The sequence below is a fragment of the Ochotona curzoniae genome, unplaced genomic scaffold (genome assembly GCF_017591425.1).
Source record: "Ochotona curzoniae isolate NIBS_2020 unplaced genomic scaffold, NIBS_Ocur_1.0 contig_43, whole genome shotgun sequence".
In the NCBI taxonomy this organism is placed as follows: domain Eukaryota; kingdom Metazoa; phylum Chordata; class Mammalia; order Lagomorpha; family Ochotonidae; genus Ochotona; species Ochotona curzoniae.
This window is the reverse complement of record NW_024466218.1, coordinates 24376231-24404002: the sequence shown is the minus strand read 5'-3', so window position 1 is coordinate 24404002 and position 27772 is coordinate 24376231. Positions and strand designations below refer to the sequence as shown.

The following is a 27772-nucleotide window of genomic DNA, read 5'->3' as shown; positions in this document are numbered from 1 at the left end:
GCCAGATAAACAAACAGTTGTGGGTGCTGCAGTTTGGGGTTGGGTGGCAGTGGCAGTACCTACAAATTCTGTTGCAGTGATGGCAATTGTAATCACACTTTAATTGCAGAGGCACCTGTTGCAGATTAAGGATGAGTAATGGAGGTTGTAGAGTCGGCCGAAGCAATGGTTGTGGGTGTTGCAGTTGATGTCTGAGTGGAAGCTTAAGTAGTCACAGATGTTCATGTAGTGGAGCTTTTTGTGTCACTTGAAGTGGGAGAGGTGGTTGTGGACTCAGTGGAAGTATTTGTCTCAGATGTTGATGCAGTGGTGGTACTTGTAGTGTCACTTGAGGTGGCTGCTGTGCTTGTGGACTGAGTGGAAGCAGTGGAGGCCGTGGAGTCAGTTGAGGTGGCAGTTGTGGGTGCTGTAGATGAGGTCTGAGTGGAAGCTGAAGTAGTCACAGATGTTGATGCAGTGGTGGCACTTGTGGTGTCACTTGTGGTGGCAGAAGTGGTTGCTGTGCTTGTGGGCTGAGTGGAAGCAGTGGAGGCCGTGGAGTCAGTTGAAGCAATGGTTGTGGCTGTCACAGTGGTAGTAGGTTCAGTTGAAGTCGTGGTCGTCGTAGATTGAGAAGTAGTAGAGGCTGTTCCAGATGTAACAGTAGTCTGCCCACTGTTGGTGAGTAACTGGATGACAATGGAGGGATTGTTCCCGTTGCTTTTCACCAGACTTAGTATGAGCACTCCAATCGCTGTGGTTATAACGCAGGCTAAGAGACAGGTCAGGAAGACTTTCCACAAAGACCAGCCACTGCAACAACTTTCTTTAACCTAAAAAAGAATATAATAAAACAATCAGTAATGAAAAACATAATGCATGTGATTTATCATCTCCTTTGTGTAATTTATAACTTATTGCATTATCATCACTTAAGCTATGACTCTAAAGATTAGGCTTTAAGTGTAGGTTTTCGTGTGTACTTTTCCTACTATTATGAAAAATGTCTTACTTTCTCCTGTACCATTTCTTTCTAACAGGCTTCAAGATCGAGGGTAAATTTAGATTCATAGAAAACCTGAATATTATTTTTAAAACGCAGGTGTACAACCTTCCATTCTATTGACATTCCTCATTAGAGTGATGTCTTCACTGAAACTGATGAACGCACAGTGACACATCACCACACCCAGAGTCCACAGCTTTCCTTAGGGCTCATCCTTGGTGCGGTACATGCCAGGCATTTGGGAAAAAGTGTGTGTGCGTGTGTGTGTGTGTGTGTGTGTACTCACATATATATGTATATATGTATATATACACATTCAAACATGATAAATACTATATTTTTACAAAGTAGCATCATTTCTGGGCAGTTTTGTTGCCTTCAAATTCCTCAGTGTTCCAAAGTTTCTCCAAAGTCCTATTTTTAAATGAGCCTGATGCCCTGAAGAAGATGAGTGAAGGCCAGTGTGGTTTGAGGCTATTGCTCAAATGCCAAGACTGACAGCAGATGTTTTTGCTCCAGTGCTCCTGGCCAAGATGAAGCTTGTAATGTTAAATATATATATACAAGTATATATGCATAAATATATACATACATATACATAAAATTTAAAGAACTTTATTTGGGAATTTATGCAAAGAGAGTGAAATCTGCATTCAAAAGGGTATCTAATCCCTCCATGTTTATACCAGATCAATAGGCAATAGCTAACATATGTAATCAACACAGATTTCCATCAACTGATGACTGGATAAAGAAATTGAGGAGGGCCTAGTGCAGTAGCCTAGTGGCTAAAGTCCTTGTCTTGCATGTGCCAGGATCACATATGGGCACCAGTTCTAATCCAAGCAGCCGTGCTTCCCATCCAACTCCCTGCTTGTGGCCTGGGAAAGCAGTCAAGGATGGCCCGAAGCCTTGGGACCCTGCACCCGCGTGGATGACGTAGAAGAGGCTTCAGGCTCCTGGCTTTGGATTGGCACAGCTCTGGCCATTGCAGCCACTTAGGGAGTGAATCCTAGGACGGGAGATCTTTTACAACAAAATGAATACAACTGTAGCGCATCATGCTTAGCAAAATAATCCAGTCCCTAAAAGACATATATATTTTCTGTGACTTGTGGTAACTAACAAAGGACAAAAAAGTACAATATACATGTGAGAAATGGGCATTTTTTTAGACTTAATTACTATTTTATTTCTTTTTGTTATTATTATTTCCTGTGGTACAATTTTCCTCTCTTCCTATTCGTCCCATGACCATTTCTCCCATGTCATTACAACAGGATCATCTAGAACCATCCTTCAGCAACAGTCACAAGTCCAACACTCCACCATTTAAGTGTGTCATTTACCTTGACAATACAATACTATCTTTTCCACCATTGCCAATATCTACAAAGGCCATAATTGCTACTCACAGCCCTTGTGTGGACTAATAAGCAGTGTCCTTATATTCATTGCTTGATGAATTATTTACTTAGTGGAGGATCAAACATGCTGTCATCACCAGCTTCACTGGATAGCCCTTAAAAGCCATTATTTCACAGACTTAATCCTTAGAGTTCCTAATTTGGTTGATCTGGGATGGGTCTTAACCACTAATGCCTGTATGTGTTAGTCTCCAGGTACTTCTAATGGGCACCAGGGTTAAGAGTCAGTATAAAATGGTATAAAGTCCAGAATCCTATTGTCAAGATACATTTAAAAGTTTTCATTGGGCGTCCATCTTTTATTCGGAAGTAGAGTTGCATTCTGCTTTGCATCTTCACATCTTCATGTGACAGTCTCTATTATACTGTCCCTCTTAGATGACTATATGTATATGCATGTTTACCTATAGATATATATATTTATCCTGTATTTTGCATAAAGGTTGCCCTATATCAGAGAGAAAATATGATACTTGTCCTTTAGGGACTGTCTCCTTTTACTAAGCATGGTAGAATTTCATTCTTTTTCCTGGCTGAATTCTCTTTATCTAGAATGTCAACATATACTTAAATAGCATAGTGATGGACTTGTGACTCTTGTTGAGGGACTAAGTCATTGATATAATACAGGAGAAAACAGTAGAGCGGCAGGGCCTAAGAAGGGGAGAGTGGAAGGCAAAATCCCTGAGCCTAAGGAACTGCATCATGAAAAATAATGTTTTAAAACGTCAGTAGATTAGATGTTCTCCAAAGTCTATTTCAACCGTATTGATGTGAATTATTTTACTTCTGCAAACAAGAAACATTTTTGTAACTCCATGCTATGCAGCCCATTTATTCTTCCACTTCGCCCCCTAGAAACAATGTATTTGTGTTTCTAACCAAATCAAAAAACAAGGCTCAAGTTTCCTCTGCTGAGACTATGCAGCAAGGTTAAGCAGGGAAGGACAGGAATTCCCAAGCGCGAGAGACTCAAAACAAGCTGCCAAGCCACATCAGTAACTTATAGTCAAGATCAATTTTCTACATGAGGCTGGTGATTCACAGAGACCATTGTGAGCTTAAAGTACATGAGGTCAGGAAGCAACAAGAGATGAGTCAGGTCTCAACGTTTGTGCACTTGCAGAGAATAATTATGTTTCGATGTCCAAATATAAACACCTGAAATCAGGACCCAGAGAGATGAAGAATGTGCTACAAATAGGATCAGAAGTTATAGCACTAAAAGAAAATGAGTTCATTATCAATACAGTAAGGTTTGCAAAGTTTTTTTAATATGATGGCTTCCTATAGGAGTCTAAACAGTCAATGAAACACTGTATTGCCAACCTGTGTTTCCCTACCCCTTCCCAAGCCCCACATATGCACCTTACACTTCCTCCATTTATTTTATGTTCTCTAACATAACTATTTGAACACAAAATTAAGACACTAGCTCTTTATAGATAGAAAATATCAAATACTCCCCCTTTTCGTGAACTGCTTAAGATTTGTACCTGTATGAAAAATAGGGCAAATGTTTAATATGAATATAAGCAGTTAAGCAACTGCATTTCCCAGGAAAGAACAGACCCAGAAGACCCCCTATGTAGAATACAACCAAACCGGGCAAAAGCTGCCATAGCAGACGTTACCTGCATACTGGATAGTTGCGGATGTGAGCATCCTGGGTGTTCACAGAGTCCTGGGCTCACCCAGGCCCCAGGTAAGTTGGAGCAGACATCCGAGGATATGTCATTTGAAGGTGGATGCCAGCATGCAGAGTTGTGAGCCTCCTGGTCATTTGGACATGTCCTGGGCTAAGGGGGGAAATATAAGTGAATGGGAAGTGATAGCGTTAAATTTCTAAAATAGGAAAGTCAAATAATATGACTTTTTAAATGAGTAAGTTTTTCCTTATCCTCTGATAACATACGTCTAAATAGGTTCTTTTCTATATTTTAAGTAGCTTTTTTTTAAAGTGCTAGGATTCCAGCTAAGCAACATACATAATCCCCTCTTCTTCTTAAGTCTCCTCACCTGGAAAGCTGCTGAAGGCAGAGCAGGGCATGAGGACTCCTGTAGAATAGAATATTGGAGCTGAAATGTGCTGACAGTTTATCGGGTGCAATCGTTCAAGTCATGTGGGTAATGAGAATGTAAGTCAAAAGGGTTGAAATCCTAAAGTCAGCCAGCAAGTGGCGCTACAGATCTAGCTGTTATTTAAGACAGTGTCATCCCACATCCGATCTGGTTTTTATCCGCTTTTCTGCTGAGGCTGCAAGTGGTTGAAACTCCACACAACGTGTGGCAGATGAGAACAGCGTTTCTAACCACCGGCAATGGCTTGTCCCAGCACAAGCCGTTCGGGCCATTTGAGAAAGTGACTCAACAAACTCTGTCTTCTTCTTTCTATTTCTTCCTCCCTCCTTCTCATTCTCCCATTCAATTAAATCAGTCTGCAATAAAAAAAAAAAATAGCTGATTTGCCATCATGATATAATAACAAGTAATGGAACCCAGACCTCGCAGTTCTAAAGCCGCTGTCCTTTCCTTTCCACTATGCAGTGTGTCATATGTTGTTATGGCACACCATGCTGATAGCCCATATTTAGTATATTCAAGAAAAATGATCAGAGTGACTGTTTTCCATAATTTACACCGTGATCTCCCCAGCAGAATTAGTGGTCCCATGATAGGAACACAAAAAGTCATTCTTTTTCCATTTTGTGACAACTCCTTGTAGAGTTCCTCTTGGGCATAGAGCAATGGGGAAATATTTCATTTAAAAAAAGTCCTCATGTTTGTACAGAATTATCAAATAAATGCAAGACTTACAGAATTTACTGAGAAAAGGGAAAGAATAAGGATTGAGAATGAGTATTAGGCTCAGTGGAAAAGGCAGAAAAGAGATGTTGAAAGAGTGGAAAGAATAAGAGAAAGTAAAAATAAGAGATAAATAGGTTTAATAATTTATGGGTATTGGAAAAAGTTTTGTTACATCTCAAAAACAGTGTGGAATTATCTGGACTCTCCCACTCAGAGAATAATAATGTTTACTGTCTAGCTATAAAGGTGCCTTTACTGTTCTTCACAAATCTGCAAAAAGGGAGAAAATGACCCACTTATAATCATGTGATCCACTGCACTCAGTCAATAGCTGCAAAATATTTTGAGAAATGCTTAGCCCACAGCACGCACTCAGTGACAGCCATCAGTATTGCTAGCAGTGGCAATAGAAATTTGTTACTAGAATATTGCTATTCTAGTACTAGTTGTGTTTGATCATGTTGATTTTGTAACCCGTTGCTAAATAACTATGAAAGCTGATGTGTCCTGTTAAAACTAGTGAACTTAAAACTGTAGGAAGGTGTTGAAATGTTGCACTGTGCCCTGTAAAGGTGTACAGGTATTACACCAGATAAAGCCTTTTTTGAAAAGACCATTTTGAAGTAATTGCATTTTCATGTACACTTACAGGAAACAAAACAGAAAAAAGTATAAACAAAAATCTCCCAAAGTATAATTATATGTAGTCATTGGTGCATCAGAAATTATCATTAAAAATACACCCAAAAATGGTCACTAAAAATAGATAAGATAGAATGCCCTTAGCAATAAAATAGTTAAATTAATTGTTTATATAATATCAAAGAAATAAACATAATAAATCCATGTTTTATTTTGAAATAAGACAAAATTTCTGCCGTTTTTCCACTAAACACATTTAGTGAAATTGGGACTTGCTTTATTTTAACACTTTATTTTCCTTAGCACTGAACCTGTTGTTTCTCTTCCTTTTGTTTTACCTGTGATTGAAGAACTTGGATATTTTAACTTACTCTTTAAATAAAGTAAATTCGCCAGGCAAATTTTCCAGAATTATCTGACCCTATTGTGATCCTAGCCCTTTCAGCTGGTGCTGAGTGACTGTCATCCCGGCCCAGCTCTGAAGCAGTACTGCAACCAGAGGAGTAACTGCGCAGTGCTCTAGATCTGAGTGCACAATGTTTATATGTCTAAACAAAATCGACATAGTTGGAGAACTATCAAAAAGATTTCGTCAGATCATCAGTGTTAGTTAATAATGGCTTTGACAACTTAAGTGCCTTGGCTCCACATACCAAAGAAAGACCTGAACGGTGCTTTTCCTCCTAACTTTGAGAAGGATTAACTGAAGATCTGTGTCTAACAGAAAAAAAAAGCAATCCAAAATTATTTTTTGCATTCTCATAATCATCAAGTAATTTTTAACTTTCATTTTTGAGATGGGTCTTAAATGATTTTTATAATCATGCTTAACTATTTATTGTAAAGGGAAACATTTAATCAGTTAACCAGATATACTACTGTAAATAAAACATTTGCAAGTTTTTTAACCTGGTTTCTAATCTACAGAAAAATATCAATATGACAAACGACTGTCCAAAGGGACTTTTTTTTTTCTTTTGATATTTGGGCATCTTGAGGATCTAACTGAAGAAAGCCAGACTCAAATGTAACAATGAGAATATGTTCATGTGGGTCCAATTATGACTGAGAACTAAAAATCTCTTTTTGGTGAACCAGGAATCCAATATAGGATGCTTTTACGCAACTGAGATTCAAAACGAAAGCAAGACTTCCTTCTCTGCTTTGTGTTTAAGATGGGCTAATTGCCACCATTGCAGATGGCAAAGGTGAAATATTTCTTCATATGATTTTCCTGTGCTCTTCTTGAAGTGAATTTTAACTTAGCTTTTTATTTCCCAACCCATGTCCTTCCTTCGCCCTCATAGCAAGGACGGTCTGCGAGGGCATAGCCATTCACAAGAAAATACTTGGGAACTACACAATGAGCATTTGTTTGTCAGTACAAAAAAACAGGCAAAAAATAGACAAATTAGCATGCTTTTTTTTTTTTTAGCAGAAGCCAATGTTTTCAGTGAATTTTTTAGTCATAGAGATAATGGCTGAGATGAATTATCTGATTTCCCACCGTGTTTAGAAATCCAAGTTTTGACAGGTCTGGAAATTATAGATAGAAATCTAAGTATGAAATTATAATATTATAATAACCAATAAACCATAACAACATAATGAATAATACAGACCATCAAATGGATTTGTGTGTAGAGCATATTGTCATTCCTAATATTCACATTTATGAAAGTGTTTCATAATATCAAAACTATATGATAGCAAAATAAAGTACACAAATTCAATACAGGGATACACAAAAGAAATACAGGAATACTCTTAGTTTCAGAGAACACAAAATTATGACACTGACTACATAAGCAGTAAACAGAGCAGATAGATTTAAATGCTGAAAATGAAGCTATGAGATAACAAAATAACAAAGTGCTGTAACCATACTCACTGGTGGGTTTTCAGAGTGTTCAACATTCACTACATATTTTCCACACTTTCTGTCCATGCTTAACTTGTCAATATCACAAGCTCACCTCCCAGAATAATTTTGTTAATTTGTTCATTGCCCTTTATATCTGCAACCATGAGAAATAATTAAACCATGTAGTAGAAAATCAACAATGATGCATCAGTATGGGTATGGATTAAACTAAGCAGGACACAATTATTCACTAAGAAAGGATCCACCTTAGGAAAGGAATGAGCTGTTAGCCACAGGAAGACTAGTCCTCGGAGGCATTGTGACTGTTCCCAGAAAACCTCCGGACACAAAGAAACCGAAAATGTTTGATAATTCTTCCTTCCCTTCTCTTTTGGCCATCTTTCAGGAACCTGTCTCCTGCTTTAGGAACAACCGAGGAAAGAATGGTGAACTACCAGTTTGCTATTGCTCGTTCTCTCTTCAAAAGTTAGAAAACATATTTTCTCCCCCTTGTTCGCCCTGTTGCTTGGGTACTGATGACCAGAGAAATATCCCTTTTTGGTCCATTTGTAAGCCCTGCAATATGTCCTTGGTCAGTGGCTCAGGCAATTCATACATGCTAAAATCAATCACGGTCGACAATCTAGGCAACAATGCCAAAGAATGATGGACTAATGACAGATTTTAGAAAGATATTTTTGGTCAAAAAAGCCTAGTTTTTCCTAAGTTGAAATTTGTCTTCAAAAGACTTGTGCAATGAGTAAGAATGATGAGTTTCCAAAATGTGCCAGGAACTTTTTTTGAGGGGAAAAAAAAAAAGAGCAGTAGAAAATAAAGCAGACCACACTTCTACCCCCTTTGTGCTTGGTCCTTTTGAAGTCTACATTACTTTTTTAAAGTTTGATCCTTTAAAATGTCTCTTCCTAATGCATTCACACGTTCAGTGTAAATTATTTCACTGGATCAACTGAAGCAGAGGGCCTCAAGTCTCAGACCAGAAAAAAATTAAAAGAAAAGAAAGAAAAGGAAAGAAAAAGCTCATGCAGAATTAAGAAGCTGGAAAGGGATTTGTTCTAAAGAGCTGTTGAAAACATGATGGCTTGTTGTAACAAGAATGAACCTTGAGGCTATTCCAACAAGTTAAATAAACCAAGCCCAGAAAGGCATTTGACTTACAACAAAACCCCCAAGATTATCACATTGACAGAAACACAGAGTAGGATGGTGATTTCTAGAAGATGGGAGGGGAAGGGAAAGAGGAATTGTTATTTAGTGGATACAGAATTTCAGTTTTGCAAGAGTTGTAAGAATGGGGGCAGTAGTGATTGTGCTGCCTCATAAAATTAACAATTTCTTAATTTCCAGTCTGGGAAATTTGAAGTGATATTTGCTACTATTTTAAATGAGTCCTGGGTCTCTGCCTTAGTTTTTATGTTCCCATCTTCCCAGCTATAACCTTGAAAAGGTGAATACCAGTTCAAGGAACCTACACTTGGTGAATATCCTCATGTTTATTTATGCTTGCACAGAATTTTCAGGGTCAGTAAGGTTGATGAGCCAGCCATATCTCCACCCTGGGAGTTACTAAGTTTTTGCTGTTCCTTGGAGCCTGGATTCCAACAAACTGTCTTTCTGAGAAGGTGTTAGCATCACCTCAACTTTGCTTCCAGTAAATGTCCATTCTTCGTTGACAACTGTTGACACCTGTCCTCAGAGAGCCACCAACACTTCTATGGGTGTATGTTCTTAACAAAGAATTCAAACTCTGAGCTGCCTTCCATCTTTTCTCCGCATCCTTCCTGGGGCACAGAGTGATTCAATTAGACAATTAATAAATAAATGACTATAAATGAATGGGCAGCCGAACAGCCACTGACGGTAATCTCCATTTAGGGTTTATAAAGTCATTGAAAACACGCATGTCTCATCAGGAAGATGGGAATAATAGTACTTAATTCTTGTGGTTATTACAAGGATTAGTGATGAGCAGTGTGGTACACCCTCTGGAATTGTCATAAACATCTACATAATGTTAATAACATCACATTAATAAAATCTTAGATTGGAGGATACCCAAGGTTAGTAGCATTTGCTACAAGCTAACAACAGTTAAAACTGTTCACTTTTTAAAAAGACGTCATTTTATTTTTATTGGAAAGGCAGACATACAGACAAGAGGAGAGACAGAGAGGAAAGTCTTCCGTGCAATGGTTTACTCCCCAAGAGGCCACAACAGCTGGAGCTGAGCCAGTCTGAAGCCAGAAGCCCAGAGCCTCTTCCGGGTCTGCCATGTGGGTGCAGAGTCCTAAGGCTTTGGGCTGTCTTCTACTGCTTTCCTAGGTCACAAGCAGGGAGCTGGATGGGAAGTGGGGCTGCCAGGATTAGAACAGGCGTCTATATGGGATCCCTGTGTGTTCAAACCAGGACTTTAGCCACTAGGCCATTTTGGCAGGCCCAATTGTTCCCCCCTCCCCTTTGTTTCTAACTTATCTTTACAGAAGTTTCATATGCAGACAAAATTGAATGAAAGGTACAGAAAAAAATATGTTTTGATGTGCTATCCGTGCCAAGGTTTTTAAATGTTTCTTGATGTATGAGAGAAATTCCTGGTTTACCAAATATGTGCTTTTTCCAAATTTATTGTACATTTCCAAAACTGTACCCAAAGTTGTATGAATATTCACTACATAAAAAAAATTTCCATCTTTTATAAGAACCAACTGTATTAACAAATTTTAAATTTTGTTAATGTACATGATCTACAACATATTCTGCTGATTTCACTCTTTTTGACTCTGCATATATGTAAGTTGCAGCTTGTAGGGCTTCTCTATTTTTTTTAATTTCACTACTTTTCTTTTAAATGTTTATTTGTTTTCATCTACTTGAAAGAATAAGAGAGGGAGACACGAAGACAATGAGAGAGAGAATTTCCATTTGTCAGTTCACACCTCAAATGTCTGAAACAGAGTGAGGCCAGGTCAAGGCCAAGGACTTGGAACTCCATGTGGGACTCCTCCCGGGTGGCAGGTCCCCAAGCCCCAAGCCCACGAGGGGTGATGAGGATGCATTAGCAGAAAGCTAGAACACAAAGAGAGGAGCTGGCTGGCCCTGCAGTGTGGACTGTGGCCATCGGTTTAGCCCACTGCACCCCCTGCCTTATTTTTGAACCACAAAACAAATGTTGGAATTTCTGTGGATCAGAGTATACACTCAGAATCAGAGTATTTTCCTTTCTACTTACATTTTATGTATGTATTTGTCCTAATAATTTTAAATATTATAAAGGACAATGTAGCTAATATTGATGCAATTATATCATGCAGGGTGTGACATAATTAAGCTAATCTGTACCCTAATATATCTTCTTTCTGAATGTGTCTTCAAGTATGAGTAATCCTGGAAGGTGTCATTGTCTGTACGGTAAGCTATTTTTCAGTAACCAGTTATTAGAACACAAGTTCATACAAAGGTAAAGTTATTTCATTGCCTTGAACACAAGCTGCTTTTCAAAATTTTATTTGTCAAAAATATTGACAATGTTTGTTGAGCACATGATTGGCACTGTTGAGTAAAGTATGGCACTAATGAATTAGGTAGAGTACATTTTTATTTTTTTTATTACATTTGGGCATATTCTTTGACAGTGCAGCTGCCCACACTGCGTGTGCTTTTCCCGAGTACATAACTAGGCCCTAAGTAATGTTTGCTTCTAGCTAGGCACCTTGGCAGACATTTTGATGGACACTTAACATTAATCCTCCATCTTTGTTTCACAATTACTCTATACCGCAAGAGCTAAAGTCCTACATATCACATTCCCAGAGCAACTAGATTCTGACAGTGAGACAAATTCTTCAACTTCTATAGTCAAAGACAGATGCAAGCACTTCTTCCATTTTCAGGGGGTGACTAACATTTGCAGGATTCAGCAAACGCTGGCTTTAAGGTATCTAGCTGGGCTTTATCTTTCCAAACAACAACAACAAAATAACAACAAAAGAAGCAATCTTTAGCTCAGAGCAAGGTAAGAAAATGGAAGAATTTTATATTTATTTGAAAAGGAGAGAGAGATTTCATCTGTTTGCTCACTCTTGGAAGATCCTAAGCCAGGATCTGGGAACTTAATCCAGGTCTCGCCCACATAAGTGGCAAGAACCCAATTACTTGAGCTATTAGCACTGCCTGTGCCTCGCAGGGCTTGCACTAACAGGATGCTGGAATCAGGAACAGAGCCAGATATTAAACCCAGGTGTTTTGCATCTTAACAGCTAAGCAAAATGACTAACACTTCACACATTTTAATGTTTGCCCTAAAAGTAGCTTTATAAGCCATAGCTGCAAGACTTATTCCATAACTGAAAGTCAGATCCTTCAAGTTGGGAAATTACAAGTCTAAATTCATTTACCTGACAGTTGTTTTGACAAAAGTTGTGATAACTTCATTGGGCCATGTGGACCCGACTATTTAGTCAATCATTATTTCTTTTGTTGCTATGGAAATACTTTGGATGAGTTTAACATACAGGTCAATAGGTTGATCAAAAGCAGGTTGTGCTCCTAAATACAAGTGGCACTCATTCAATCACTCAAAGATCTGTATTGAAAAAAATTTTAAATGGCTGACCCTCCTCCAAATAAGAGAGAATCTCTATCCTGGCTATATTTGAGCTGATGCAAAATATTTTTTTTCTGCCTTTTAAGGTAATCTGAAATGCCAACTCCTCCTGACACCCACAGCTACCAACCTTTGGAATAAAACAAGAGCCCACCAGCAGCGGGTGAAGGGCTGTCTCAGTTACCTGATCCACCAAGTCACTCAGTTTGGCAAGTGAAGCAGCACACAGGTATAAAACAAATGTTACTGCAGCCATCCCAGATACTGAATAATTACAGAACAGAACATAGCTTATTTGAAAACTCTTTGATTCTCTGACTGGGTTTTACCAGAACTTTCATTCTGCATGTTGATCTTCTACAATCTACAACTTCCTGGAATCCCCCGGAATCCTCTTGGTCAGAAGGGTAAATGGAAGATCTGCTTTCCCAGAGATGGATACTGCCAGACACCCATGTCCATGACATGGCGGATCAGTTCAGCTTACACACTCTCTCAGAGTCCTTCGGCAGGATGCATTGTGTCCATAAGAGCCCATCAACAGCTGTGATACCACCCTGCACAAGTCGCTGATACACAGCGTGTATCCTTTGTGTCTGATTTTGTGAAAATAATTTTACTCATATAATCAGCTAAAGAATTTTCCACCTACGGGCCTAGTGTGGTAGCCTAGCATAGTGTCTTTAAGTCCTCACCTCATATGCTCCAGGATCCCATATGGGCACTGGTTCTAACCCTGGCAGCCCTGCTTCCCATCCAGCACCCTGCTTGTGGCATGTGAAAGCAATCAAGTTCTGCCCAAGGCCTTGGAACCCTGCACACATGCCGGATACCCAAAAGAGGCTCTGGGTTCCTGGCTTCGGATCTGTCTTTTCTCCTGCCATTGCAGCCGCTTGGGGAGTGAATCGGTGGACAAAAGATCTTCCTCTCTGTCTCTCTTCCTTTCTGTATATCTGACCTTCTAATAAAAATAAATAAATCTTTTTTTAAAAAGAATTTTCCACCTATGGCATTAAAAATTTGGATTTTGGAACATATCAGATCTGGGGTTTTGATATTAAGGATATTCAAACTGTAGTTCCATAACTTCTAGCAAAACTTTCAACTTTAATAAAAGTATCATTATTAGAGACGATGAATTGTACATGGTATCTAAAATCACTTAAGTATGAAAATTTAAATATTTATTTTATTCACAAACAATGCAGCGATGTGAATGTGTCCTCTTCAGCTTCATCTCTCCTTTCACATTGCTGTGGTTCTGCTGCAGCCACGACTGTATCATTTCATATCGAGGACAAGTCTACAGACCCTCTGGAAGATGTCCCACACTGCGCGAAGGAGTGCAAGGGTGGATTCAGAGCCTGAGCAATCCAACCGATCGCCACGAAGGTCATCCGACAAGCAATGCCAGTTTTCTGCTAGGGCTGAAGGCTTAGGGGTCATGCTATATAGTCATTAAAGTATTTTGCAAGAAAATCACATAGGCTTTAGATGAACAAATGTTGCAAATATTTTATAAACTACACATGTAATGATATACTACATAAAGAATTTGTGATTATTAGTAGCTGAAAAATTAATAACTGTGGATGTGCATCTTTGTTTTGAAGTTTAAAAAATTACTAAAACTTTAAGTAAAGAATATAAGACTTATATAAGAAAGTTACCAACACGGAAAAATCAACTCACTGGCCAGATTCCAGAAGATCCAGTATTCATTATGTATATCCATGCTCTGTCCCCATTCTTGAAAATAGACTACTACTACGCCTTCAGCTCCGGGAACAATGTTTGGTTTTATCATTTCCCTTTGTTCCTACAATCTTGAAAAACAGTCCAGTTGGCTAATTGCAGTGTATCTGTGTGTAGGTATGAATTAAAATAAATAGTATGCATTCTCATATGTGATCCACCTTTGAGAAAGATTGTGATTCTAATTGAGAAACAAGGAAAACAGTCTTTCTGGTGGGAACTGTGAGTGACTTCTCTCTCAGCCCTAAAATCTTGCAAAAAGAAATATGAAACTATCTGTCCCGTTGCTGTTATTTAGTTTTTAGAGCCCTCCCTCCCTCACCCCTCCTTCTGACTTTGAGAGTGTCTGTCATAGAATTCTGAAGCTGATGGCTGTCATTGCTATCTTTACAATTAAGCATGCCTGTCTTTTCACCCCGTCTCGGTAGATTCACTTAGATTCAGCCCCTGTCAGTTGGAGGCTTTCCTTGAACGTTCGAAAACTTTGCAGTCTTCCTCCCTGAGTTTCAGAAAAATGTTTCCACGCTGAGAGCTCGCTTCCTAAAGGCCTCACCTCCAGGAGCTGCTGAACCTAATAAACAAATGACTGCCAATGTATTTACCAATTCTTCTGCATTTCAGATAGGCACCTGGAAATTTAATAATTGTGACAAATATACTACTAAGAGATAATAACACCAAGGGAAGCTGGGTAGGTTTATCACGTGTGGCAAGCACACTATATTAACATAGATGTTACTAAAAGGTGATGATGGATATGTGTATGGAGGAACTCTTTGTACCATAACACAAGTTCTGTTTTATAAATTTTAAATTATTGTGAAATAAAAATTTAAGGATAGATATGTTCTTTAGTGTTTAAAGATGATTTAAATAATACTTTATATTATGAATAGTATTCATTTTTCTTGCATGTATAAGTGTTTGAATTATGTCTTGAGATGAGAGGGGTTTGAACATGAAGATTAGAGCTGAATGAGTGAAAAGGCCCTTGTTGATCAGTCAGGTAATCTACATGACCGTGAGTCCAGCCACACTGGGCGACTCAGCATTTCCTTTTGAGAAACCCAGCACTTGAGCATCCTTCTAGACACTTTACTCAATCTTAATAACTTCAACCTGTTTTATCTGGTTCTGTTTTCTAGAAGGACACACAAAACAGATCAAATTCTTATTCCAAATATCAGTTCTTACTTATTTGGGCATAATAGACATACTCTTTATTATGCAAATTTTTAAAGAAGTTAAAATGAAGCATTTGAACATGACTTAGGCCTGATCATTTGTTAATTTTTATACATTGTTTTGCATGATGCAGCTTTGTAGGTTGTAGGGATTTCCTTTCTCTCCCTTCCTTTCTTCCTTCCCCATTCTCCCCTCCCCTCATTTGTCACCATGTCATCACAATAGTATAGTCCATTCGTATAAGTTGCAAGTTTAACTTTCCGATATTTAAATATGTCATGACATGTTAAGCATAGTCAAAGCTAGTAAACCTAGTATCATAATGCAAAGGTATAATTGTAAGTTTCATTGGAAGTCCTACTTTTATTCAGGAGAAGTGGCTCATGCTGTACAGTGCATTTACTTCCTGGTATACTAGTTTCTCCTGTTCATATATATATTCTCTGTACATAGGCTGTCTCATATGAGAAAGAACATATTATATCTGTCCTTTGGAGCTGGCTTATTTAGCTAAGTACAATGGTTTCCAGTCAGGACCATTTTATTGCAAGTGCTAAAATCTAATTTTTTCTTTTATGGCTGAGTAGTATTGAAGAGTAGAGACACTCTGATTTGCTGATCCAGTCCTCAGTTGACACAGTCCTTTGTGTTCCCACATCCTCACTGCTATGAGTCGTGCTGCTGTACTCATAAGGTTGAAGGTTGCTCTTCCGAATGCAGATTTCATTTCATTTGGATATATTCCCAGGAGCAGGTAGCACCAGTCATATATGGGAGATCAGTCTCAGTTTGAGAACTCTTCACACTGACTTCTGTAATGGTTGTACTCATTTATATTTCCACCAGTAGTGAATTACGGCACACTTTCCCCCACTACCACAGCAGCAGTTGTTGTTTTTTGATTTCTGTAACTAAGCCATTCTCTCTGGAATTAGGTGGAACCCCTTGTGGCTTTTTATTGGTATTTCCCTAACAGCCATGGAGCATGAGCATTCATCATGTGTCTATCAGCCTTTTGAATCTCATCTATTCATGTTCTTTGCCCGTTTCTTAACTGGTTTGCTTGGCTGGCTGTTGTTAATTTTCTGGAATTCCTTGTAAAGCCTTGATATTTGTCCTCCATATGCTGTGCGGTTTATACCTAGTATCTCTCGTGCTGTTGGTTGTCTCTTTATTGACTGTCCCTTTTGCAGTACAGAGGCATCTTAGCCTGGTAATTCTTTGACGGAGATGTGAGAGAACGAATAGCACCATCTGTTGTTGAGATATGTCACTGCACTCTCCTTCTTAGAGCACAGGCAGCACCTGGTGCACATTTAACTCTATCAGATACTATTACGGGCATCGTCAATGGAGAGATGTGTGCTTTACCAAAGGAGTGCCTCTCAGAGCACGACCCCTCTAACAGGTGAAGGGCATTGTTCCCCATGCCTTAATGAGACATAAAATCTTAAAGAAACCTAATGCCATGGGGCATTGAGGTGTAGCCGGTAAAGGCGACACTGGCATTCCATGTGGGTGTTAGTTCAAGAATCCAACTGTTCTGCTTCTGATCCACATCCCTGCTAACGTGCCCAGGAAAGAAGCAGAAAACAGCCCAAGTGCTTAGGCGCATGAACACACGTGGGAAACCTGTAAGAAAACCCAGGCTCCTGGCTTCTGCGGCCCAGCCCCAGCTAGTGTAGACATTTGGGAAAAAACCTAAGGTGGAAGTTCTTTCCCCTGCCCCCTCCCTCTCTCTCTTGCCACTCTGCCTTTCGAATAAGTCAGAAAATGTTGAATCCCAACCTAGGTTTAGAATGTGAAGTTGACATTGCACACAAATCTAACAGTTATTTAAGATCACCTTATAATTACTGTGTATGTTAAGGGGGAAGAATGTACCTTAACTTATCAATTTGGTATATAAATCTATTTTAATAAATGCATATTTTAGAAAAAATCATAAAGGGAGAATGATGTGAAAGATATAGAAGTCGACTTAATCCTAATGGCTAATCCTCCACCTGCTGGTACCAGCATCCCATATGGGGCTGGTTCTTGGCCCAGCTGCTCCACTTCCTGATACAGCTCCCTGCTTATGACCCAGGAAACCAGCAGAGGATGACCCAGGCCTTTAGGCCTCAGTACCCACACGGGAGACTCAGATTAGCTCCTGGCCCCCAGCCTCAGACCGGCCCCAGCTCTGCCCTTTGCAACCATTTGGGGGATGAACCGGAGAATGAAAGATCTCTCTGTCTCTCCCTCCCTCTCTGTAAATGTAACTTTCCAAACAAGATAATTAAATCTTTTTAAAAGTTTTCAATTGTGTCTAGTATTTTTAAATCTAGATATCATTTTTTTAAAGATTTACTTTATTTTTATTGGAAAGGCGGATATACAGAGAGGAGAGACAGGGAGGAAGATCTTCCGTCCGATGATTCACTCCCCAAGTGAGCGCAATGGCCGATGCTATGCCAATCCGAAGCCAGGAGCCTCTTCCGGGTCTCCCACGCGGGTGCAGAGTCCCAAAGCTTTGGGCCGTCCCCGACTGCTTTCCTGGGCCACAGGCAGGGAGCTGGATGGGCAGCGGGGCTGCTGGGATTAGAACCGGCGCCCATATGGGATCCTGGCATGCAAGGCAAGGACCTTAACCACTGCGCCACCGCGCCGGGCCCTAGATATCATTTTATAGGTACAATTCACTATCATAATGGAGATAGCCAAACTTAAAATAAATCTCATTTTAAAGGTGATTCCTTGGTGTTTCCTGGAGTTCTGTATTATCTGTGGTATTAACTATACACTCATCTATGTATCGCCAGTTCTTGTATTGCAGATTCTGGTATGGAAATAATATTGGTAAGAAACAAGCTTAATTTGTAGGTATTCTAACTACAGTGGAATCGGAGAGATTATTATGAAGCTGTGGACTTCTGTAAAGTGACAGTGATGATATGACTTACCACATATATTGAAAATTATGACAGCATTTTGCTTATGAGAAAGCAAATGTTCATGAATAAGTATTGAATGACTTTGAAGACGTCAGTAGTTACAGTAGTACTATCTGTAGGTTTAGATGGTACAATATTGAAAGATTCTATGAGGCTTTGCCTAGTGATGAGGTATGCATCCCAGAAGGATGATACCATAGCAATGATGTTGCAGTATAAGTGGTGGTGTCACTCTAAGATCCACTGTCATGATGGTTTCAATCATAAAGTTTCACTAGGAAAAGAGTAGCTGCACCTTTGGTTAATGGTATGGACATATGTGAAGGGGAGGCAGACATGTTAAAAGTGGATTCCACAGAAGGTATAGTTGTATTTTCTATTAATAAATGATTCTGGTTATGGTGGTTAAAAATTTAAACATTATTAGGTTGTGACTAAAGAATCATGATTTAGTAGTACATATGCTTATATGTACTAGTTGAAGTACTCACAGGGGAGTAATAAAGTTTTCATGGTGTTGAAAAAAAAGAGATTCAGTTTTGAGGTGAGGTGGTTATTACAGAATGTGTCAATTCAGTTAAAGTATGGATAGTAAGTATAGAGGCTATGTTCAAGTGACAGTAAATTTCAGACTAATTATGAATAAGTGTAAGTCATGTTTGATTAAAGCTGTATGACCTATATGCTTCTGGCTTTCAATAAAATGGGTCCTGTGGTCAATACGCATACCAGTTGGTTAAACTGTGCTAAGCTTCCATGGTAGTAAACGCAACACATAACACAGTATTGATACAATTAGTCAATATGAATTTAGTGTCATGGGCAGGCCCAGTTTAATAGATTGTGCACATAATTCTATAGATATGTTCCAGTGAAATGCAAATGCGATGTGGACAATGCTGATAGTAACTTCCGTGAAGTACTGGATGCTATAGTGTTATTAACTCTTTTAAAGTTATAGAATTACCTGTTTTTCCTACAAACTTTGCTAAAATAAGCTGGTGATGTTAAACTACATTAAAGTTCCATAAATGGTTTTTTCCGGTTAAGCTGATGAATGACTGCTACTGAAGCAATGACCTTAACTGTACTTGAAATGTCAGCTGATTATTGTGAAAAACATGGTTGAAATTAGACTTTTGTCGATTTTTTACAGGATGGTGGCATCCACTGTGATTGCAACCTGAGGACCTACAGCAACTGTGGTATTAACTTGGTTGAAATGATGGCAGCCAGTGGGGTGGAAGGCACAGTAGAAACAACACTATTGATTCCTTACGGTTAGAGGAGACTTGGATTGTGGACTTCATTTGAATAGTTTATTTACAGGGCACCAACTTCTGGGGTTCTAGAAAAAGGAAACTTTGTGGTAATAAAACTTGTAGTAGCTTCAGAAAGGCTTAGAGTTGTGGTGGTGGTAAGTTGATGAAAATGGTGCTGCTATTGTGTTTGTACATGAGGCAGAAACGTAACCGTAGGTTGCACTAGGCTCAGGCTACTGGGAGCAGCTGCAGTAATTATGGAAGTCCAAGAATGGTGGCCCTTGTGCTGCTAAAGCCAGGAGAAGCAGTACTGGGGCACCATGTGGCTGTGAACTATGGGGCTGCACACACTGTCAAGTCTGTAGCTTCTATACAAAAAGAGGTGACTCTTTTGTGCAAACTTAAGTACCAAATATTGAAGTTAATAGCGGTGGCTGATATGATGATGAGCGTAGTAGAAGAGAGAGTGCTATCAAAAAGGTATGACCGCCACATGAAGTGCCAAGATCACCTGTGATAATCAGATAAGTGGTGTATCATGATGGGCTAGAGGGTTAACTAGTAAGAATAAGAAGAAATGCACCGGTGCAAGACAGGAAATACAGCAAATATACATACACACTGCATCATAGTAGAGACTGCAATTGTTTTAATATTTTCAGAAGAAAAAAGAGTGTGGTCACAGTGGTTGAAGATTACTGCACAACATTCACATATTACACACACTAAAGATACATGGTAATACTAGAGTATGGATAGAGAGCAGAAGGGTTTGATTAAAATGATGGAAAAAATTAAAACAAATTATTGAGAGAACATATAGAACTGCAGTATGATGCTCTGATTGCAGACACAAAACAAGGAAAAATCCAGGCAAATACGGATGTAGATACATTGGGATGCACTGTAGTTCCTATTATAATTAGCGCTGTATTGTTAAGCATTATCATTCCTCACTTAGTAGAAGATGTGGTAATGAGAGACAAAGAAGTAGCTGGAGCTGTTAAAGCAGCTGATGCGTCAGTGGTCACTGCTGCATGGGTACTGGAGGCAGGTATGCTTGTGGTTGAAGTAGGTGCAGCTGTGCTACCCTCAGTGGATGTTGTTACTGTAGTAAAAGTGGCTGTTGATCACGAGGTCACTGGTGCAGGTGTAGTGGTAGCAGTTGTGCTTGTGGTCGCAAAGGATCAATCTGGAGTAGGTACAGTTGATGTTGTAGCTGACGTGGCTGTTGTTTCTGTGCTCACTGGTGTAGTGCTTGTGGTACCAGGTGTGCTTGTGGTTGCAATAGTCGTGGTTGTGCTGGCCTCAGTGGATGTTGTTACTGTAGTAGAAGTGTCTGCAGCAAGTACAGTTGATGTTGTAGCTGACGTGGGTGTTGTTTCTGTGCTCACTGGTGTAGTGCTTGTGGTTGCAGTTGTGCTTGTGGTTGCAGTAGTTGTGGCTGTACTGGCCTCAGTGGATGTTGTAACGGTAGCAGAAATGACTGTTGTTTCTGTGGTCACAGGTGTAGTGCTTGTGGTTGCAGTTGTGCTTGTGGTCGCAGTAGATGTGTCTGTAGTAGCTACCGTTGATGTTGTAGCTGACGTGGCTGTTGTTTCTGTGGTCACTGGTGTAGTGCTTATGGTAGCAGGTGTGCTTGTGGTCGCAGTAGATGTGTCTGTAGTAGGTACCGTTGATGTTGTAGCTGACGTGGCTGTCGTTTCTGTGCTCACTGGTGTAGTGCTTGTGGTAGCAGGTGTACTTGTGGTTGCAGTAGTTGTGGCTGAAGTATGTACAGTGGATGTTGTGGCTGACGTGGCTGTTGTCTCTGAGGTAACTGGTGTAGTGCTTGTGGTTGCAGTTGTGCTTGTGGTCGCAGTAGATGTGTCTGTAGTAGGTAGAGTTGATGTTGTAGCTGACGTGGCTGTCGTTTCTGTGGTCACCTGTGTAGTGCTTGTGGGAGAAGGTGTGCTTGTCGCTGCAGTAGATGTGTCTGTAGTAGCTACCGTTGATGTTGTAGCTGACGTGGCTGTCGTTTCTGTGGTCACTGGTGTAGTGCTTGTGGTTGCAGGTGTGCTTGTGGTTTCAGTAGATGTGTCTGTAGTAGGTACAGTTGATATTGTAGGTGAAGTGGCTGTTGTTTCTGTGCTCACTGGTGTAGTGCTTGTGGTTGCAGTTGTGCTTGTGGTCGCAGTAGATGTGTCTGTAGTAGGTGCAGTTGATGTTGTGGCTGACGTGGCTGTTGTTTCTGTGGTCACTGGTGTAGTGCTTGTGGTTGCAGTTGTGCTTGTGGTTGCAGTAGATGTGTCTGTAGTAGGTACAGTTGATGTTGTGGCTGACGTGGCTGTTGTCTCTGAGGTAACTGGTGTAGTGCTTGTGGTTGCAGGTGTGCTTGTGGTTGGGATAGTTGTGGCTGTGCTGGCCTCAGTGGATGTTGTAACCGTAGCTGACGTGGCTGTTGTTTCTGTGGTCACTGGTGTAGTGCTTGTGGTTGCAGTTGTGCTTGTGGTTGCAGTAGATGTGTCTGTAGTAGGTACAGTTGATGTTGTGGCTGACGTGGCTGTCGTTTCTGTGGTCACTGGTGTAGTGCTTGTGGTTGCAGGTGTGCTTGTGGTTGGGATAGTTGTGGCTGTGCTGGCCTCAGTGGATGTTGTAACCGTAGCTGACGTGGCTGTTGTTTCTGTGGTCACTGGTGTAGTGCTTGTGGTTGCAGTTGTTTCTGTGGTTGCAGTAGATGTGTCTGTAGTAGGTACAGTTGATATTGTAGGTGAAGTGGCTGTTGTTTCTGTGGTCACTGGTGTAGTGCTTGTGGTAGCAGGTGTGGTTGTGGTCGCAGTAGATGTGTCTGTAGTAGGTACAGTTGTTGTAGTAGCTGACGTAGCTGTTGTTTCTGTGGTCACTGGTGTAGTGCTTGTGGTTGCAGGTGTGCTTGTGGTCGCAGTAGATGTGTCTGTAGTAGGTGCAGTTGATGTAGCAGACATAGCTGTTGTTTCTGAGGTAACTGGTGTAGTGCTTGTGGTGGCAGGTGTGCTTGTGGTTGCAGTAGATGTGTCTGTAGTAGGTACAGTTGATGTTGTACCTGAAGTGGCTGTTGCTTCTGTGGTTAATGGTGTAGTGCTTGTGGTAGCAGTTGTGCTTGTGGTCGCAGTAGATGTGTCTGTAGTAGCTACAGTTGATGTTGTGGCTGACGTGGCTGTCGTTTCTGTGGTCACTGGTGTGGTGCTTGTGGTTGCAGTTGTGCTTGTGGTTACAGTAGATGTGTCTGTAGCAGGTACAGTTGATGTTGTAGGTGAAGTGGCTGTTGTTTCTGTGGTCACTGGTGTAGTGCTTGTGGTTGCAGGTGTGCTTGTGGTCGCAGTAGATGTGTCTGTAGTAGGTACAGTTGTTGTTGTAGCTGACGTGGCTGTTGTTTCTGTGCTCACTGGTGTAGTGCTTGTGGTTGCAGGTGTGCTTGTGGTTGCAGTAGATGTGTCTGTAGTAGCTACCGTTGATGTTGTAGCTGACGTGGCTGTTGTTTCTGTGGTCGCTGATGTAGTGCTTGTGGTAGCAGGTGTGCTTGTGGTTGCAGTAGATGTGTCTGTAGTAGGTACAGTTGATGTTGTGGCTGACGTGGCTGTTGTCTCTGAGGTAACTGGTGTAGTGCTTGTGGTTGCAGTTGTGCTTGTGGTCGCAGTAGATGTGTCTGTAGTAGGTGCAGTTGATGTTGTAGGTGAAGTGGCTGTTGTTTCTGTGGTCACTGGTGTAGTGCTTGTGGTAGAAGGTATGCTTGTGGTTTCAGTAGATGTGTCTGTAGTAGGTACAGTTGTTGTTGTAGCTGATGTAGCTGTTGTTTCTGTGGTCACCTGTGTAGTGCTTGTGGTTGCAGTTGTGCTTGTGGTTGCAGTAGATGTGTCTGTAGTAGGTACCGTTGATGTTGTAGCTGACGTAGTTGTTGTTTCTGTGGTCACTGGTGTAGTGCTTGTGGTAGAAGGTATGCTTGTGGTTTCAGTAGATGTGTCTGTAGTAGGTGCAGTTGATGTTGTAGCTGACGTGGCTGTTGTTTCTGTGCTCACTGGTGTAGTGCTTGTGGTTGCAGGTGTGCTTGTGGTTGCAGTAGATGTGTCTGTAGTAGGTACAGTTGATGTTGTAGCTGACGTGGCTGTTGTTTCTGTGCTCACTGGTGTAGTGCTTGTGGTTGCAGGTGTGCTTGTGGTTGGGATAGTTGTGGCTGTGCTGGCCTCAGTGGATGTTGTAACCGTAGCTGACGTGGCTGTTGTTTCTGTGGTCACTGGTGTAGTGCTTGTGGTTGCAGTTGTGCTTGTGGTTGCAGTAGATGTGTCTGTAGTAGGTACAGTTGATGTTGTAGCTGACGTGGCTGTTGTTTCTGTGCTGACTGGTGTAGTGCTTGTGGTAGCAGGTGTGCTTGTGGTTGCAGTAGTTGTGGCTGTAGTAGGTACAGTTGATGTTGTGGCTGACGTGGCTGTTGTCTCTGAGGTAACTGGTGCAGTGCTTGTGGTTGCAGTTGTGCTTGTGGTCGCTGTAGATGTGTCTGTAGTAGGTGCAGTTGATGTTGTAGGTGAAGTGGCTGTTGTTTCTGTGGTCACTGGTGTAGTGCTTGTGGTAGAAGGTATGCTTGTGGTTTCAGTAGATGTGTCTGTAGTAGGTACAGTTGTTGTCGCTGATGTAGCTGTTGTTTCTGTGGTCACTGGTGTAGTGCTTGTGGTTGCAGTTGTGCTTGTGGTCGCAGTAGATGTGTCTGTAGTAGGTGCAGTTGATGTTGTGGCTGACGTGGCTGTTGATTCTGTGCTCACTGGTGTAGTGCTTGTGGTAGCAGTTGTGCTTGTGGTTGCAGTAGATGTGTCTGTAGTAGGTACCGTTGATGTTGTAGCTGACGTAGTTGTTGTTTCTGTGGTCACTGGTGTAGTGCTTGTGGTTGCAGTTGTGCTTGTGGTCGCAGTAGATGTGTCTGTAGTAGGTACAGTTGATGTTGTAGCTGACGTGGCTGTTGTTTCTGTGCTCACTGGTGTAGTGCTTGTGGTTGCAGGTGTGCTTGTGGTTGCAGTAGATGTGTCTGTAGTAGGTACAGTTGATGTTGTGGCTGACGTGGCTGTTGTCTCTGAGGTAACTGGTGTAGTGCTTGTGGTTGCAGTTGTGCTTGTGGTTGCAGTAGATGTGTCTGTAGTAGGTACAGTTGATGTTGTAGCTGATGTAGCTGTTGTTTCTGTTGTCACTGGTGTAGTGCTTGTGGTAGAAGGTGTGGTTGTCGTCGCAGTAGATGTGTCTGTAGTAGGTACAGTTGATGTTGTGGCTGACGTGGCTGTTGTCTCTGAGGTTACTGGTCTAGTGCTTGTGGTTGCAGGTGTGCTTGTGGTTGCAGTAGATGTGTCTGTAGTAGGTACAGTTGATGTTGTAGCTGACGTGGCTGTTGTTTCTGTGGTCACTGGTGTAGTGGTTGTGGTTGCAGTTGTGCTTGTGGTTGCAGTAGATGTGTCTGTAGTAGGTACAGTTGATGTTGTAGATGACGTAGCTGTTGTTTCTGTGCTCACTGGTGTAGTGCTTGTGGTAGCAGGTGTGCTTGTGGTTGCAGTAGTTGTGGCTGTGCTGGCCTCAGTGGATGTTGTAACCGTAGCAGAAATGACTGTCGTTTCTGTGGTCACTGGTGTAGTGCTTGTGGTAGCAGGTGTGCTTGTGGTTGCAGTTGTTGTGTCTGTAGTAGGTACAGTTGATGTTTTAGGTGAAGTGGTTGTTGTTTCTGTGATCACTGGTGTAGTGCCTGTGGTAGAAGATGTGCTTATGGTTGCAGTAGATGTGTCTGTAGTAGTTACAGTTGATGTTGTATCTGACGTAGCTGTTGTTTGTGTCGTCACTGGTGTAGTGGTTGTGGTAGTAGTTGTGCCCGTGGTTTCAGTAGATGTGTCTGTAGCAGGTGCAGTTGATGTTGTGGCTGACGTGGCTGTTGTTTCTGTGGTCACTGGTGTAGTGCTTGTGGTTGCAGGTGTGCTTGTGGTTGCAGTAGATGTGTCTGTAGTAGGTACTGTTGTTGTTGTAGCTGACGTGGCTGTTGTCTCTGAGGTAACTGGTGTAGTGCTTGTGGTTGCAGTTGTGCTTGTGGTGGCAGTAGATGTGTCTGTAGTAGGTACAGTTGATGTTGTAGCTGACGTAGCTGTCATTTCTGTCGTCACTGTTGTAGTGCTTGTGGTTGCAGTTTTGCTTGTGGTTGCAGTAGTTGTGGCTGTCGTAAGTACAGTTGATGTTGTAGGTGAAGTGGTTGTTGTTTCTGTGCTCACTGGTGTAGTTGTTGTGGTATCAGTTGTGCTTGTGGTTGCAGTAGTTGTGGCTGTGCTTGTGGATGTGGATACTCCATTTGTTGCGGAATTAGTTGTTGTACTTGTTGTTGAGGTTGAATTGGTTGCACTGCTCATTGCTTTGGTGGACATAATGGCTGTTGTTGTTACTGTTTCAGTTGAATCGTTAGTGGTGATCGTCGTACTAGCTGCTTCTGCTGAGCTTCCTGCTGTTGTTCTTGTGACTGTAGGAGTAGTTGAAGTGGATATTGAAGTAGTGGTAACTGTAGGTGTTGTTGATGTTGATGTGCCAACAGTGGATGAGGATGTCTCTTGACTTTGAGGAATTTGAATAATAATGGAAGTAGTATTATTTTTCCCATTATACACCAGGGACATTATGAGTACTCCAAGAGCTGTTGTTATCACACCAGCTAAGAGACATGCTAGAAAGATTTTCCATAATGACCAACCATTGTAGAAATTTCGTATTACCTGGAAAATATTTAAATATTATTATCAAAAGATAAAAAGAAATATTTCAAGAAAAAAATCAATGCTATTTATCACCCTTTCGTGTTCTATTCTAACAGGTTTAGCATCTCAGCTCTTAAGACTGAGATCAACTATTTTATGTTGATTTCATGCGTGTTTTTTTGAGAAGATTGTTTTTTGACAAGGCTGCACTTTCTCCTATCGTTCTTGGCATGTTTGCTGAAATTCAGTTGGCTCTAAAGGCAGAGATTGGTTTCTGGACTCTATTCTAGCCGGTTGATCTATGCATCTTTTGTTTATGCAACTGTCATCCTGTTTTGTTTATTACTGACTTGTAAAATATTTTGAAAGAGATTATCCCACCAAACCATTCCATTCACAATGGCATTTAGAGCAACAGCTCCTTTAGCGCTTGAGATGCTACATCCAGAATCGTAACCGGGACTCAGACACTGCGAATCGGAGTGTGGGTCGCAGTGTGCCCTCATCTTCTCTTGTCCACAGGTAGGTTTACAGTTCCACTCTTTTATTAGATGTATTGTGATATTTAGAAATTTACATTCACTTAAAATACATGTCTCCTCACATGAATAGCATCTATTTTAGCAAGTGTTATAAACAGCACATAAGAAAATAATTTAGGGGGTCAGTGTTGGACATGGCAATTAAGATGCCAGTTCAGGGTCCAGGTTCTACACTATGGTATGTGGACTGTATTCCCATCAGGCTCCAGCTGTTGATCTCGACTTCCCGCTGGTGTGGGCCTTGGCAGGCATCAGGGATGGCTCAGCAGCCAGGTTTCTGACTTGTGCTCTCTGTCCCATCTCTGGCCTTCACCCAGCTACGGCAGCTGTAGGCTTTTGCAGTGAACCATCAATCGGATGGCTCTCTGTGTGTTCAGCTGTGGTTTATCTGTATATTCATATGTGTGCATGTGTGCTGTGTTTGTTTCAAATACAATATTTTTTAAGATTTATTTATTTCTATTGCAAAGTCAGATATACAGAGAAGAGGAGAGACAAAGAAGATCTTCTGTCCAATGGTTCACTCCCCTCAAGGGGCCACAATGGCTGGAACTGAGCCAATCCGAAGCCAGGAGCCCAGGACCTCTTTCAGATCTGCCACACAGGTGCAGGGTCCCAAGGCTTTGGGCCGTCCCCAACTGCTTCCCCAGGCCACAAGCAGGGAGCTAGATGGGAAGCAGGGCCACTGGTATTAGAACCAGCGCCCATATTGGATCCCAACGAGTGCAAGATGAGTGCTAGACTACCACACCAGGCCCTTAAATACATTATTTTAGAAATCGTTTTTAAAAGAACAGCAATTAAATTTCAGCTGTCTGATCAGTCTGATTCTTTAAAGTCATCAGATATATGTTTTCTAAATAATTCCTATCAATGAAAAGCATTTTCTGCAAGATCTCTTTGCATAAGAGTGTTTATCCACTTCAGTTTTCAGAATCTCTCCACACTGACCCTAAAGCAGGCTTCTTTGGAGGAGGAATATGCACTATCAAGTCTGGGGAAAAATTCAAAATCAGACTGAAACAT

The 27772-nt window shown here is 41.0% G+C and overlaps 1 protein-coding gene across 1 annotated transcript; it reads right to left on the bottom strand.

Annotated features, from left to right (window-relative positions):
• Positions 1 to 221: 221 nt before the first annotated feature.
• Positions 222 to 7810, bottom strand: LOC121159514 (dynactin associated protein). Its single transcript, XM_040984671.1, has 3 exons — positions 7754 to 7810; positions 4047 to 4211; positions 222 to 812 (listed from the first exon to the last, which is right to left on the bottom strand). Exons 1-3 carry the CDS (start codon positions 7808 to 7810, stop codon positions 222 to 224), a joined length of 813 nt encoding a protein of 270 aa, XP_040840605.1.
• Positions 7811 to 27772: the final 19962 nt, after the last annotated feature.